At 44.0% G+C, this 12,109-nt stretch overlaps 1 protein-coding gene across 1 annotated transcript in view; it reads left to right on the top strand.

The window, feature by feature from the left end:
• Positions 1-12,109, top strand: part of AGBL1 (AGBL carboxypeptidase 1) — a 410,764-nt gene that overhangs the window by 72,532 nt on the left and 326,123 nt on the right. The window contains exon 7 of the mRNA XM_082198360.1: positions 6,800-7,008. Within this exon, the coding sequence (XP_082054486.1) occupies positions 6,800-7,008 (209 nt within the window). The remainder of the gene's footprint in view (positions 1-6,799; positions 7,009-12,109) is intronic.

Genomic DNA, 12,109 nt, shown 5'->3' with positions numbered 1-12,109 from the left:
TGATTCTTCCTGATGACCTCAGCTGAGCCTGAAATCTCTGTGGTGTCCCTGCTGATATTGGCATGACTACAGCTACACCTGGCACAGAGCGGAAGAAGTGGTATCTATTACGTCGGCATAGCACTGTGTGGTGTGTATTGTAGTAACACCGGCAGTAGAGATGCAGCATTAACACAACAACACCTGGTCAGACATATGCTACAGGAGTCACTGTACGTGGGAGAAAATTCCACAAGTCAGGTTTTGTTCCCCCTCTGGTATTTGCGAGTGTGCGTGCGTTGCAGCTTGATTGTCAGTAGCAAGACCTGACATTACTGTTTTTGACCCAGAAGGCTAGTCAATATTAGTGTTTGAGTTTGGAGTCTTGGCAAAAAAAATAAGCAAAGGGCAAAAGGAGGCAGAGAACAGATCACAAGGCTAGGAGGGTACCTTTGTTGAGCATAAATACCGAGGCAACAATGTGGAGTTGGTGCGGACCAGTGGCAGAGCTCATGCTTTGCAAGTAGAAGGTCCTAAGTTCAATTTCTGGCATTTCCAATTGAATTTCAGTTTATCGGGTGGGATGCAGTTGTACAGCTAGGTCACCCTTTACTATTCTACCCTTGGGCCTGGCCTAGAAATTCAGCTAGTGCAAAATGCTGTGGCTAGACTGTTGGGGGGGTGAGGGACAGAGCACCACCAGAAGTAGCACTCAAATTTCAGCAGTGTCCCATGCGATGCTAAAATTCAGTGCACCTTGCCCCTCTCACTCCGATCCATGGCATTGCTGTGGCGCCCCCGGTTGTGTGGTGCCCAGTGCAGCCGAACCAGTTGTGGTACACTAAAACCGCCTCTGCCTCCAGCACATAACTCCAGTCCTTAAAATCTTGTACTAGCTGCCCATTTGCTACTATTAATTTAGAAGGCCCATAACAACTTAGGTCCGGGATACCTCATGATTTCTTATATCGTTGCCTGATTTGCAGGACTCTCTGTTAGTGAGATGTAGATGCATGGGTTATATTCACCATGAGTTGTACATTCAGTAACGCTGGGCTCAGTCCTGTGGACCTCCCTCCCAGCTGAGATCAAACAGGCCCCACTCACTGTTGAATTTCAGGCAGTGCTGGCTGGGACTGATGGGAGTTGCAATCCAAAACATCCGGAGGGCACCAGGTTGGCAAAGGCTGAACTAGGTAAAGCGTGGTCCCACTTCTGTCTTGAGATGGAAACTTAAAATTTGGCTAACCCCCCCTGCTTTGTTTGGATTTGCCCAAAAGTCCTTCCCTGAGAGCACCACTAATAGGAAGCCTGGGTAAAATCTCTGCTTGGAGAAGTCCTGTTCATCAGAGCAGATAGTAGCAGTTTAGATAGACTTCTGGTGTGACTTAATGAACAGCATCTTCCTAGGTTGTGTTGGTCCCAGCTCAGCGAAAGAGCAAACACATTAGCATCTAGAAAGCTCAATCTCTAGCACCTTAAGGATCTTGGACAGCTGAGAAGGGATACATCTGTCTGAGACCTTAGAGAGGTAGAGCCAGTCAGAGTAGATGATATCTGATCAGATATGATGCCCTCCAGATGTTGTTGGAGTCAAGTTACTATCAGCCAATGGTCAGGGATGACAGGGATGAGTTGTAGTCCACAGCATATACAGGGTACCATGTCAGCCCAAGGTATAAAATGCTAATACAATTTGGACTAATCATTAGGAGTCACTGAAGTCACAAATCCTTGGTTTTGTAACAGAGCCCAGAGTGGTGCACGTGGGAATTTCTCATCTCTCTTGAGACAGATTTGCTCAACAGGAGGGGTGAGGAACACTTTTCAGCTAGAGGGCCACATTCCCTTCTGGGAAGACGTGCTAGTGGTGGGCAAATCTGGATGTGGATGAAGCAATGAATGTAAATTTCACACCAACCCACCCCACCCACTCCCAATCATCCAACCTGGAAAGCAAAAGTCTGAAAATGACTCTAGGACATGTTTTAGCAAGGCAGGCCACGTGGCATGCACCTCTCCAGCACCTCACTGCTGCTGCCCACCCCCCAGCTTTTTACACCTGAGGCAGTTGCCTCACTCTGCCTAATGACAGGAGTGACCCCAAGTGTTATGAAAACAGCAGAGCAACCTAAGAACCCTCCAACACTTAACTGGGAGCTATTACTTCTGTTACAAAAGTTAGGGGTTTGCACTATGTGGGCAGTATATCCAACCAGAGAGTCCCATCTGTGGATGGATTTAGGCTTGCACAATAGACCTCCTCCCTCTTCTCCCTTTGTGCCCCATATCTTTCACAAATCTGCCTCTAGAACAGATTCAAGGGGCACATGGTGGGAGGAGAAGAGGGGAAGTTCTGCTGTGCAAGCGTCAATCCTTGCACTGACACGGCGTGTTACTTGGATGCCTCCCTTTGTATATTGCAGTTTGCCTTGGGAGCTTTAACCCACTAGGGAAATAGGGAATGCATGAAATAAACAGGGCTGCAATCCTACGAACACTTGCTAGGGAGTAAATGCCATTAAACTCAGTGGGCTTACTTCCAAGTCAATGTGCATAGGATCACGTGTGCACAAACACATACATGCCAAATGTCACTCCAAAAATAAATAAACACACACTCACACAGACGCTCTGAACATTGTAATTTAAATAACTGGTGCATTAATTCAAAGACTGCAGGATACAATCTGAGCTGTCACTGCTTGCCTCCCCTCCCCCACCACCCTCTCTTTCCTTCCAAACGATATTCTCCTGGCTCCACATGGTGGCACTCTTACCATAACTATGCTACCCTCCAAAGCCCTTAATCCAATATTTATTTTTAGTGAGTAATTTGTTTATCAGCCAGTTATTTTAATCTAATGTTGGTCATATTTGTCACTGCCGACTATCAGCATTCACCAGCATTAAAAACTTGTGCATCTTTTAAAGGAAATTAGCGAGCTGAAGCGGATCTTGGAGGCATTTGCTTGGTGGTTATGGGAAGAAGGAAAAAAAATGAAAAAAGAGGAGGGGCCCCCGGAAAGCGGATTGTTCTGCTTCTTTCTGAGAAAAAACAACAACAGCGACAATGAGCAATTTAAAGAGACCGGCAATTATACTCCCAAAATGTTCCCCAAAGCAGAAAATGACTGTTCCTAAGGTGGCAGAAGAAAGATCTTAAAGGAAAGTCATCCACAAATCATCCAGTGTGCTTTGACTCAGATAACTCTTTATTTGCAAGAAAAACAAGTCAAAACATTGTGGAATTTATAGGAAAGATAGGAAGTTGCCTTATACTGAGTCAGCTCAGTATTGTCCACACCAGGGGTCAGCAAACTTTTTCAGCAGGGGGCTGATCCATTGTCCCTCAGACCTTGTGGGGAACCGGACTATATTTTGGAAAAAAAATAAATAAAAAATGAACTATTTCCTATGCCCCACAAATAACCCAGAGATGCATTTTAAATAAAAGCATACATTCAACTCATGTAAAAACAGGCTGGTTCCCGGACCATCCACAGGCCGGATTTAGAAGGTGATTGGGCTGGATCCTGCCCCCGGGCCTTAGTTTGCCTACCCATGGTCTACACTGACTAGCACTGCCTCTCCAGGGATTATGGGGTCCTTCCCACAGTGCTGGATTTATGTATAGGCTATGTAGGCTGAAGTCTAGGGCCTCTAAGTCTAGGGGGCCTCACCAGCCTGCCCTCTCCCCAGTGCCACAGTCTCCCCTCTCCCAAAATTGCAAACCCAAGACTTCATGCAAGGGCAGGGCAACTCAGGCCCAGCAACTATGAGACTCAGGGCTAACCAGTGGGGCCCAATTTGAAGCAGTGGGGCGCAACTTGAATCCCCCCCCCAGGGCACCAGTTCACAGCCAAAGTCTGCAAAATCTTATAAATACAAATAAAATCCATCAAGATTGCCCTAGTGCAGGGCCCCCTTAGGAGTGGCACGCGGGGCCCAATATCGCCCAGTTGCTCCAATTACCTTAAGGTCAGCCCTGATGGAACTGTGCAGGGTTTGGACTGACAAGCCCTGCACCTTCTAAGTCCCTAGTGTCACTATTTAGAATATGGACCCAAGGACTTATTATGGAAATAAAGGGGCACATTTATTGGAAATCAGTTTTGTCACTGCTCCCCCACCCCAAACCCTGAGACAATGAGCCCAGCCACCTTTTATTCAGTCGCTTAAGCACTACACTACAGCATGGCCATAAACCTGTACGTTCAACCGCTGAAATATACACCCAATATGTAGCAATGGAGATTTATGTTACTGCTTTATGAATGAACACTGTGTTTTATGAATGGACTCTGTATTTTGTGAATTACCTAAGATCCACCAATAGGGAGCTCTAGAATCTGACAGCTATCCAATTGGGTACTACCAAACAGTGACCCCTATTGCTGAAAGCAGGTAACCAGCAGGGAGCGCTTCAGCCCAGCCTTTGCACTGTTGACTGAACACTCCCTGCTTTGCAGATAATGGAGAAAGCTCATAAATTGTATCCCTTCTGGCAGCCTGGCCAACCCTATTATGCTGGTGTAAACCCTGGTGCACCAGAAGTACAGAATAGCAGCAAATAAAATCCGTTCATACTTTAGCAACTAATAAGACTCGTCAACCAGTTCTTCCAAAGTCTTCCTAAATTATAAAGCTCCAAAATACAGGCCAAAAGAGAGAAGGTCTGGGAAGAGCGAGGCATACAATGGGCACCACAAGAGAAAAGGCCCTGCTCTGTGTAGCTCCTGCTCTGTCACTTGATAGGATGCCCACTTGCCCTCCTTCTTGACATGGAATGCTCTCTATTGGAGGCTCCAGGTCCAGTACAAAGGCCATATGAAGGGAGAGCAGGGACCTTGAAGTTCCCAACAGCTGTTAAGCAAGCACACAGGTCACCTTTGTCACAGTCAAGACACCTATGTCCTGGCCAGGCCTGCGCCCAATCTTGTTTTTGTACAATCTTGTTTGTTCTCAGTAACCAAAATTATATTATCAACATGTACAAGCAGAAAAGTTGTTTTCCTTCATTTGCAAGGAATCGTACAAAACAAAGTGGCACTAATAAAGAAAAGGTCCAGGGTGGCAACAGAAAGCAAACTAAAAATGCTTTTGCAGTTCATCAAAACTATCCAGCAATATTAAGTTAGGGGAAAACTGGTGCTAGTAGCAGTAATCTTTCTTGTTGGTTAATTGGTTCGGCAACTTCCATGCACATGATGTGTAATGCTAATTATTTCCCCAAAGAGTTAAATGATAACTAATTAGAGGCAGATACAGTTGCAAATGGCAACAAAATATCTGTGAAAGGAAGAGAAGCGGGTTTGCTCAAGTGTGTTGCAGGTAGAAATACTGTTTGTAATGCTCAAATTAACAAATAAGAAAGTTTTGAGAATTTAAATTCTAGATTAAAATTGATTACTTAATTGAGAAGGGGATTGTAACAAAAACACTGGGGCCTATTTTAAATAGTAGAGTGCCTGGTATCTGGTGGGCAATCTCTTCCTTTATTTCCACACTGTGGCTGCAGACCAAATCACCTGTCCGGAGAGTTATGAGATTCAGGTGAGGGTCAGATGCCTTGTCAATCCCAGCAGGTATATAAAAGGACAACCTGAGCAGGTATATAAGAGGCCTTTACTGGTCCCTGCAACAACCTACTGAGAGAACCAGGTGGAAAAAAAGGAAGGTCCATGATCTCTTCTTTCAACAAAAGCAATTTCTCATTCCAAAGCTTTGGGGTGATGGTTGGAAAGGCTCTGCTTCTAGCACAGATATTCATGTCACACACGCTGATGGTTATCTCTGAAGCTGGGACTGGTCTGACAAATGGAGCTGGTGTTAACCTTGTCCTTTCACTTGTTTATGGCTTCATTGGTATCTGTGGACCAATTTGATAATGTCACAAAGGATTGGTGCCTTAGTAGACTTGAAAACACTTAAGCCACAAACCAGACAGTCTGAATGATCGCAGCCCCTATGATTGTGATTCAAGAAGGTGTGCTCAATGGTCTCTTTGATTACCATGCTTCTGACAGCTTTTGATGAGTCTGACCTTTTTTTATTAAAAAAAAGACCCTTACAATGGGAGCACATATTCCCAAAGCCAAACACAATCTCACTGAATGATATGGGGCCACATGGGCTGTGTGATATGCTGTCGGTTAGGGCTTTGCTTGAGATTTATGAAATGGATAATTTCATTAGGGTGGGTTTAAGCAAAATCAGCCTTGCATCTGTCAGAGCCATTGCTCTCTCATCCAGAAGTTCTCGCCAAGCATTGCATAGTCTTGCATCATAATAAGTTTAACTTTCATCTACTGTATCAGCAGTGATGAATGGTGCCTACTGGACCAGGAAATCATGGGGGTGTGAACAATAAGGCGACAAAGGTGTGGCCAGTTCTGCTTTGCTCCACATCCTCCTCCTTTGCAAAGATACAGTGGACATTTAAGCACTGGAGTTAAAAAAATACATGGCACCTAACGAAATTTATGCATCTTTACAGCTACAAAATCTATGATGCATTTTCCCAAGGGGGAAAAGATGAGTGCTTATAGTTATAGCTCAGCTTAGAGTGTACAACTACAAAGACAATGAGGGAAGGAAGTCTGCATGGAACCAGACAGATTTTGATTTGGGTCATGCATTGTCAGTGGAAAATAGAAATCTCCTGGTAGAATCGCTTTTACACCTGCAAATATTAATAGCCCTGAGAAACAGCATGTCGGGTGGAACAAAATGCATGCATTTGTGTAAATGATAGCTGTGTCCTCATTTGCGCACTTTCCCAGCAGCTGCTAAGTCACCTGTTGTCCTCTGCTTTCAGAGTCGAATAGCCGGCGAGCTGTGAACAGAGGCTATATTCATAAACTGCTCCGGCTGTACCAGGACTGGCATCACCACGATACTTCCAACAGTTATGTCCACATCCGGAGGGGTCTCCTGCTTTGCCTCAAGCACATCACCAATGTTCGGTCTGGCAGAGAAGCGTTCCTCCTCGCACGTGGCATGGAGACTCTCTTTCAAACAACCCAGGTGATCAAACATTTGTTGCAGAAGCCCTGGCATCCGTTGGGATTGCATTTGAAGGTTGCTTTCCTCTAAAGTGGGAGTGGGAGAACCTCAGGCCCCAGGGGATGAAAGGAGGCTTTTTGAACTCTCCCCAGACCACACTTCTCATTTGCCCAGGATTGCCCCCCCAAGTGCTTGTCCTTGAATTCTGTTGATGTCTCTTGCATGCCTGGATGGAAGACGGAGAGGGGTGTGTGGGTGTGAATGTAGAAACTTGTCTACGGCAAATTTAAAGTTGCTCGGCCCACTTTTGATTCTGGCTCCACCCAACACTAACATGTGATCCTCAAGAGGTTGCCTTGAGATAAATGTGGCCCTCAGGCTGAAATACCGCCCCCCCACCTCTGATGTTGTAGAACAGGCATCCCCAGCTGGTCGATCACGGGGGTGTTTGTGGTCGATTCTGCTCAGTCTTTGGACCCTGAGTGATCTCTACCCGCCACCAAAAGAGCAAGAGTTTTCAAATGTTTTGGCTTCTGAATGACAAAAACCTGGAATTAAATGCTCTGGTTTTTGAACATTTTTTGGAACCTGAACGTCCGACACAGCTTCCGCTTGAGTGCAGGAAGCTCTTGCAAACAATTGGAAGCTGCGCCTCGGTTGTCAAATATTTCGGAAGTCAAACAGTCTTCCAGAATGGATTACATTCAACAACTGAAGTTTGACTGTACTGAGTCAAGCTTTGTGCTTAGTTTCTTCCCAAGACTGGCAGGGTGGAACAGAAGGAGTGAACTGGTTTTTGGGCACCAGAAGCAGGTAGTTCGTTTAGGTTCTTTTTTTGGGGGGGTATTGTTTTTATTTTGATTATGTGGTTTTATATTTTGATTTTGTTCTGTGAACTGCCCTGAGACCTCCAGGTATAGGGCAGTATATTATTATTATTATTATTATTATTATTATTATTATTATTATTATTATCATCATCATCAATAATAATAAACAAAATAAAAAACAACGGTCTCTATCCTAGGTGAGACCCTGATCTGGAAATGAAGCTTTGCCTTTATTTTTTCCACTGGCCCAGAATCTTCCCATCAATACTCTAAATATTATCCAAATTCTACCATTTTACTAATTTCTAACATTTGCTAACTCTAGATCTACAACAGTAGAAATATACATAATAATAGAAAGCTGCCTTACAGTGGATCAGACCAACAATCCATTTCACTCAGTATTGTCTGCGCTGACTGGCAGTGACTTTCCAGGGTTTCAGATGGAGAGTCTCTCCCAGTCCTACCTTGAGATGCTGATGATTGAACCTGAGATCTTTTTCTGCATGCGAAGCAGATGCTCTACCATTGAGCCACAGCCCTCCCTAAAGCTCTTAAGAACTGATAGTATCTTGGAGTATGGGGCAATTCCTGCTAGGATGGTGAGCACACACTGCAACATTTTGTTGCAGGCTGCGTGTCTTAATAAACACACACACCTATTCTGCACAGCAATACTGAGCTTCGTGCTTTGCTTCTGTTATGGGGGAATTGGAAGGCTTTCCCTCAAATTATCAGGGATGAAAAACCAATCACATTCTTATGTAGATGGGCATCATGCAGCTTAGCAGCAAAGATATATGATCGTGTTGCCATTCTGCTTCTCCCTCTCTGGAGGCGGGTTTTTCTTTTTTCTTTTGGGTATGTGAGCTGTACCAGCAATGCCTCCAAGATTATGGAACACTACACATCTGAAATGGTTAAGAATTCTGCCCTCACCACCAAGACAGCGGTCATTTAGCAGGCAGGGAAAGGTTGGTGGGTTTTTTTTAAAAAAATGTAAGGAGAGAATTGCAGAGGCTTGTGCTTAGCTGACAACCAAAGCAGTAAGGATTCGTCCAAGGTTCTCTTCCTGTGAATTTCCTCCCAACCTTTTGCGGTTTCTGAATTAACCAGCCTTGTTCCTGAAATGAAGCCAACACGCTGGGGAATCTCCATTGTTCTCTCAGTCCCTCTACTTCTGAGGTTCAAGCTAAGAGTTTCATTTTTATTATTATTTAATGTTGCCAAATAGGCACCAACCACACACGCAAGAGGGAAGTGTTAGGGGGATTAGGGCAGCCCTCCTCCTCCAATAAACCATACACCTCCTTCAAAACAGCTGGATGAGGACTGAACAGCCTCAATAGACATGGAATGCCAACAACCTGTTGCGGACAAAATGGAAAATGTGGAGCGGGCAATGGAATGGAGTCGCTGAAATCCTGAACAGCACCATTCCATGCTGCGACAATTAGTTGCCAGTTCCACTGGATTTCTCCCCCCTTTCAATTTCCGGATTTTGTTCAGAGCACTTTACAGGCAGCTTTCAGCTCTTTCACATCTCCCTTCGGCTCTTTGTTACTCATGCATCTGCAAACATTGACAAAACACTGCCAAAACTAAAAACCAGGGTGCTTGGGTGTCTGGTTGCATCAAGATTCTTTTTGGTCTGTGATGCTTATATCAATGTGCAGGAGCGGATGTGCACTTCAGCAAAACACTGAAGGGACACAGGAAGCTGCCTATGCAATGGCACAATTCAATAGCAATTGGATGGCCATAGGACATAGGACTCTGCCCTTATACTGAGTTCAGACCATTGGTCCATCTAACTCAGTACAGTAACTTGCACCGGTCAGTCAGGGAGTCTCTTCCAGCCCTACCTGGAGGTACTGGGAATTGAACCTGGAGCCTCCAGCATGCAAAGCAGATACTCTACCATTGAGATGTGGTGCTTGAAAAACTTATTCAAGACAATTGTACATATATTGTGCATGTGTTTTGTCAATGGGCACAAGTGTATCTCTCACTCGCTGGATCATCACCTTGTGCTAAGTGGGCTTGCATGTTCCTATGACCCTTGTGAGTGAAGCTGTGGGGAGTCTCGTACTCCCAGCAGGGTCACCCAAGACGGTAAGGTCAAAGGGGAGGAGCTAGACAAAGCATGATTCAAAAAGTCCTCAACAGCAGAACAGGCGGAAGATAACAAGCAGTATGTTACAATGGCTGTGAAGGTGGATGAAGGCTGCAGCAGATAAGAATCTACCGGTGATTACTCATGCCAATGGAATAGAGCCTAACTGCAAAGACTGTGTGTTGGTCAGTGTGACGAAAGGGAGAAATGCGTTAAGAGGAAGGCACACTTGGCAAACCCTCACTTTGATCAACTCCCGCACTGAAACCTATGCTCCCACTGTGGAAGGACATGTGGATCCAGAATTGGCTTTCACAGTCACTTACAGACTCACTTTTAAAACTGTGTTTATGGAAGACAATCTTACTCGGCTACGAGTAGAAGAAGACGAAGAAGAAGACAAGTGCATCTGTAATGTCTAGATGCAGACTGCCCATGTTCCAATTCCAGAATTAATTCTCAACATTCACCTAGCACCAATCATGGGGTGCAGGGCAAATCAAATAAGAGAATAATGGGGTGGAATCAGAGACATCCTTGCATTCTGACTGCATTACCTGATGCTGAGGACTTGCTCTGCTTCTATCCCAGAGGGCAGAAGCAACTTGTGCTGACTCATTTGTGTAAGAGAATCTCTTCTCCAGCTGAGTTCAGAGAAAAACATCCACAGAACCAAATCTGGCAGATTCTATGAAAAATAGTCTTAGGTAATGCACGAAAAGCCAGTTGCAGTTTGAATTCTTTTATAATAAATTAGCTGAATCATAGTTACTATGGACCAAATTTTCTCAATCCATTCAGATACAGTCAGAGATACGTTCCCCCACACATTTTTTTTAGATATTATAATATTAGCAGCAGTTTATAAGGTTTATGGAAAAATTGGTATTTTAGGCAGTGATTTGGAACAAGTTCAATGATAATATGCAACCTTATGCTTCTTTAAACCTGCTGTAACAGTATTTGTTTATGCTCTTTACCTTTACTTTATTTTTGTTTACTAATAACAAAATTTATTTTGAAAAGAAAAGTCAGATGCAGTTTCTAGGGATCAAAGCCAGCTAATGACCAGTCTACTGGATTTGAACAGCTTTAGAAGTTAAAAGAAGTAATCACTGAATTTAGCAAGTTGACCAATCCAGTTGTTCAATAATAATGACAGCAATGCAGTTTCAACGACAACAGAGCCAGTTTTTACTAATGGAAATGGGATAAAAAAATCTATCTAACAATCAAAAAACCCTCCTGTAGACTCCAACCCTGTATCTGATGTTTACGGATGGTGGTATTTTGCCAGTAGGCGTGTTCACATGTTACATGCAACGAGTGTACAATCAGCATACTGAGTGTATATTCATGTCTATTCAATGGTGAAGCTGTACAAATCAACAAGTGTACACTCTTTAATGCAAACCCTTGAACATGTACAGCTTCCACCTGTGTTGAGTGTAATGACTTGATGCACATCCATAGTGTGAGCATATTTGGAATACATTGCACTGTTCTGACTGCCACCTCCACCCCCTGCAAAAGGAAGTTGTAGATCTGGGAAAAGTGCAGAAAAGGGCCACTATGAGAATAGGATGCTGGATTAAACCAGACCATGGCCTGATCCAGAAGGACATTTCATAGGTTCATGGGAGCACCTGCCTCCCCACCAGATCTGGCAGAAGTGCATGAATCAGTGTTCAGGAGAGGAATAAGAATGTACAAAGGCCTTGTTTCCTGTTTTGGCTTGTATTAGTTGCATGGAGCACTGTCTGCATGCTGCTGCAGTTTGTCTTCTGTCCAAAATCACTTTATTCATCTCACTGTCCAATGTGGGTGAAATTACATAAATTGCATAATTAATTTTGTAAATTACTATTGCTATTTTGTGTTATTATACCCTATCCATTCCAACACAAAGGAAACACAATGCAAATGGGAAAGAAACTTAATAAATTAAGTATTATTTCTGGACTGAGAGCAGCAGCAACAAGAGCAAATATCAATTGTATTCGCTGGATTGATTTCTGTTCTGGGCAAGTGATGAATTAGCTACAATCGGCAATTCCTGTTTCCATTTCCATTTCCATCAGAATTCTTGAACAACCCTACACAGGAAGTCAGGGCTGCGCCTGCCACTCATATGTTTCCACAGAGAGCTGTCTTTGTCGTTTCTTATCCTTTTGAA

Source organism: Podarcis vaucheri (assembly GCF_965113315.1).
Source record: "Podarcis vaucheri genome assembly, chromosome: 14".
Lineage (NCBI taxonomy): Eukaryota > Metazoa > Chordata > Lepidosauria > Squamata > Lacertidae > Podarcis > Podarcis vaucheri.
The sequence above is the reverse complement of the archived record's forward strand: the minus strand, read 5'-3'. Positions and strand labels throughout refer to the sequence as shown.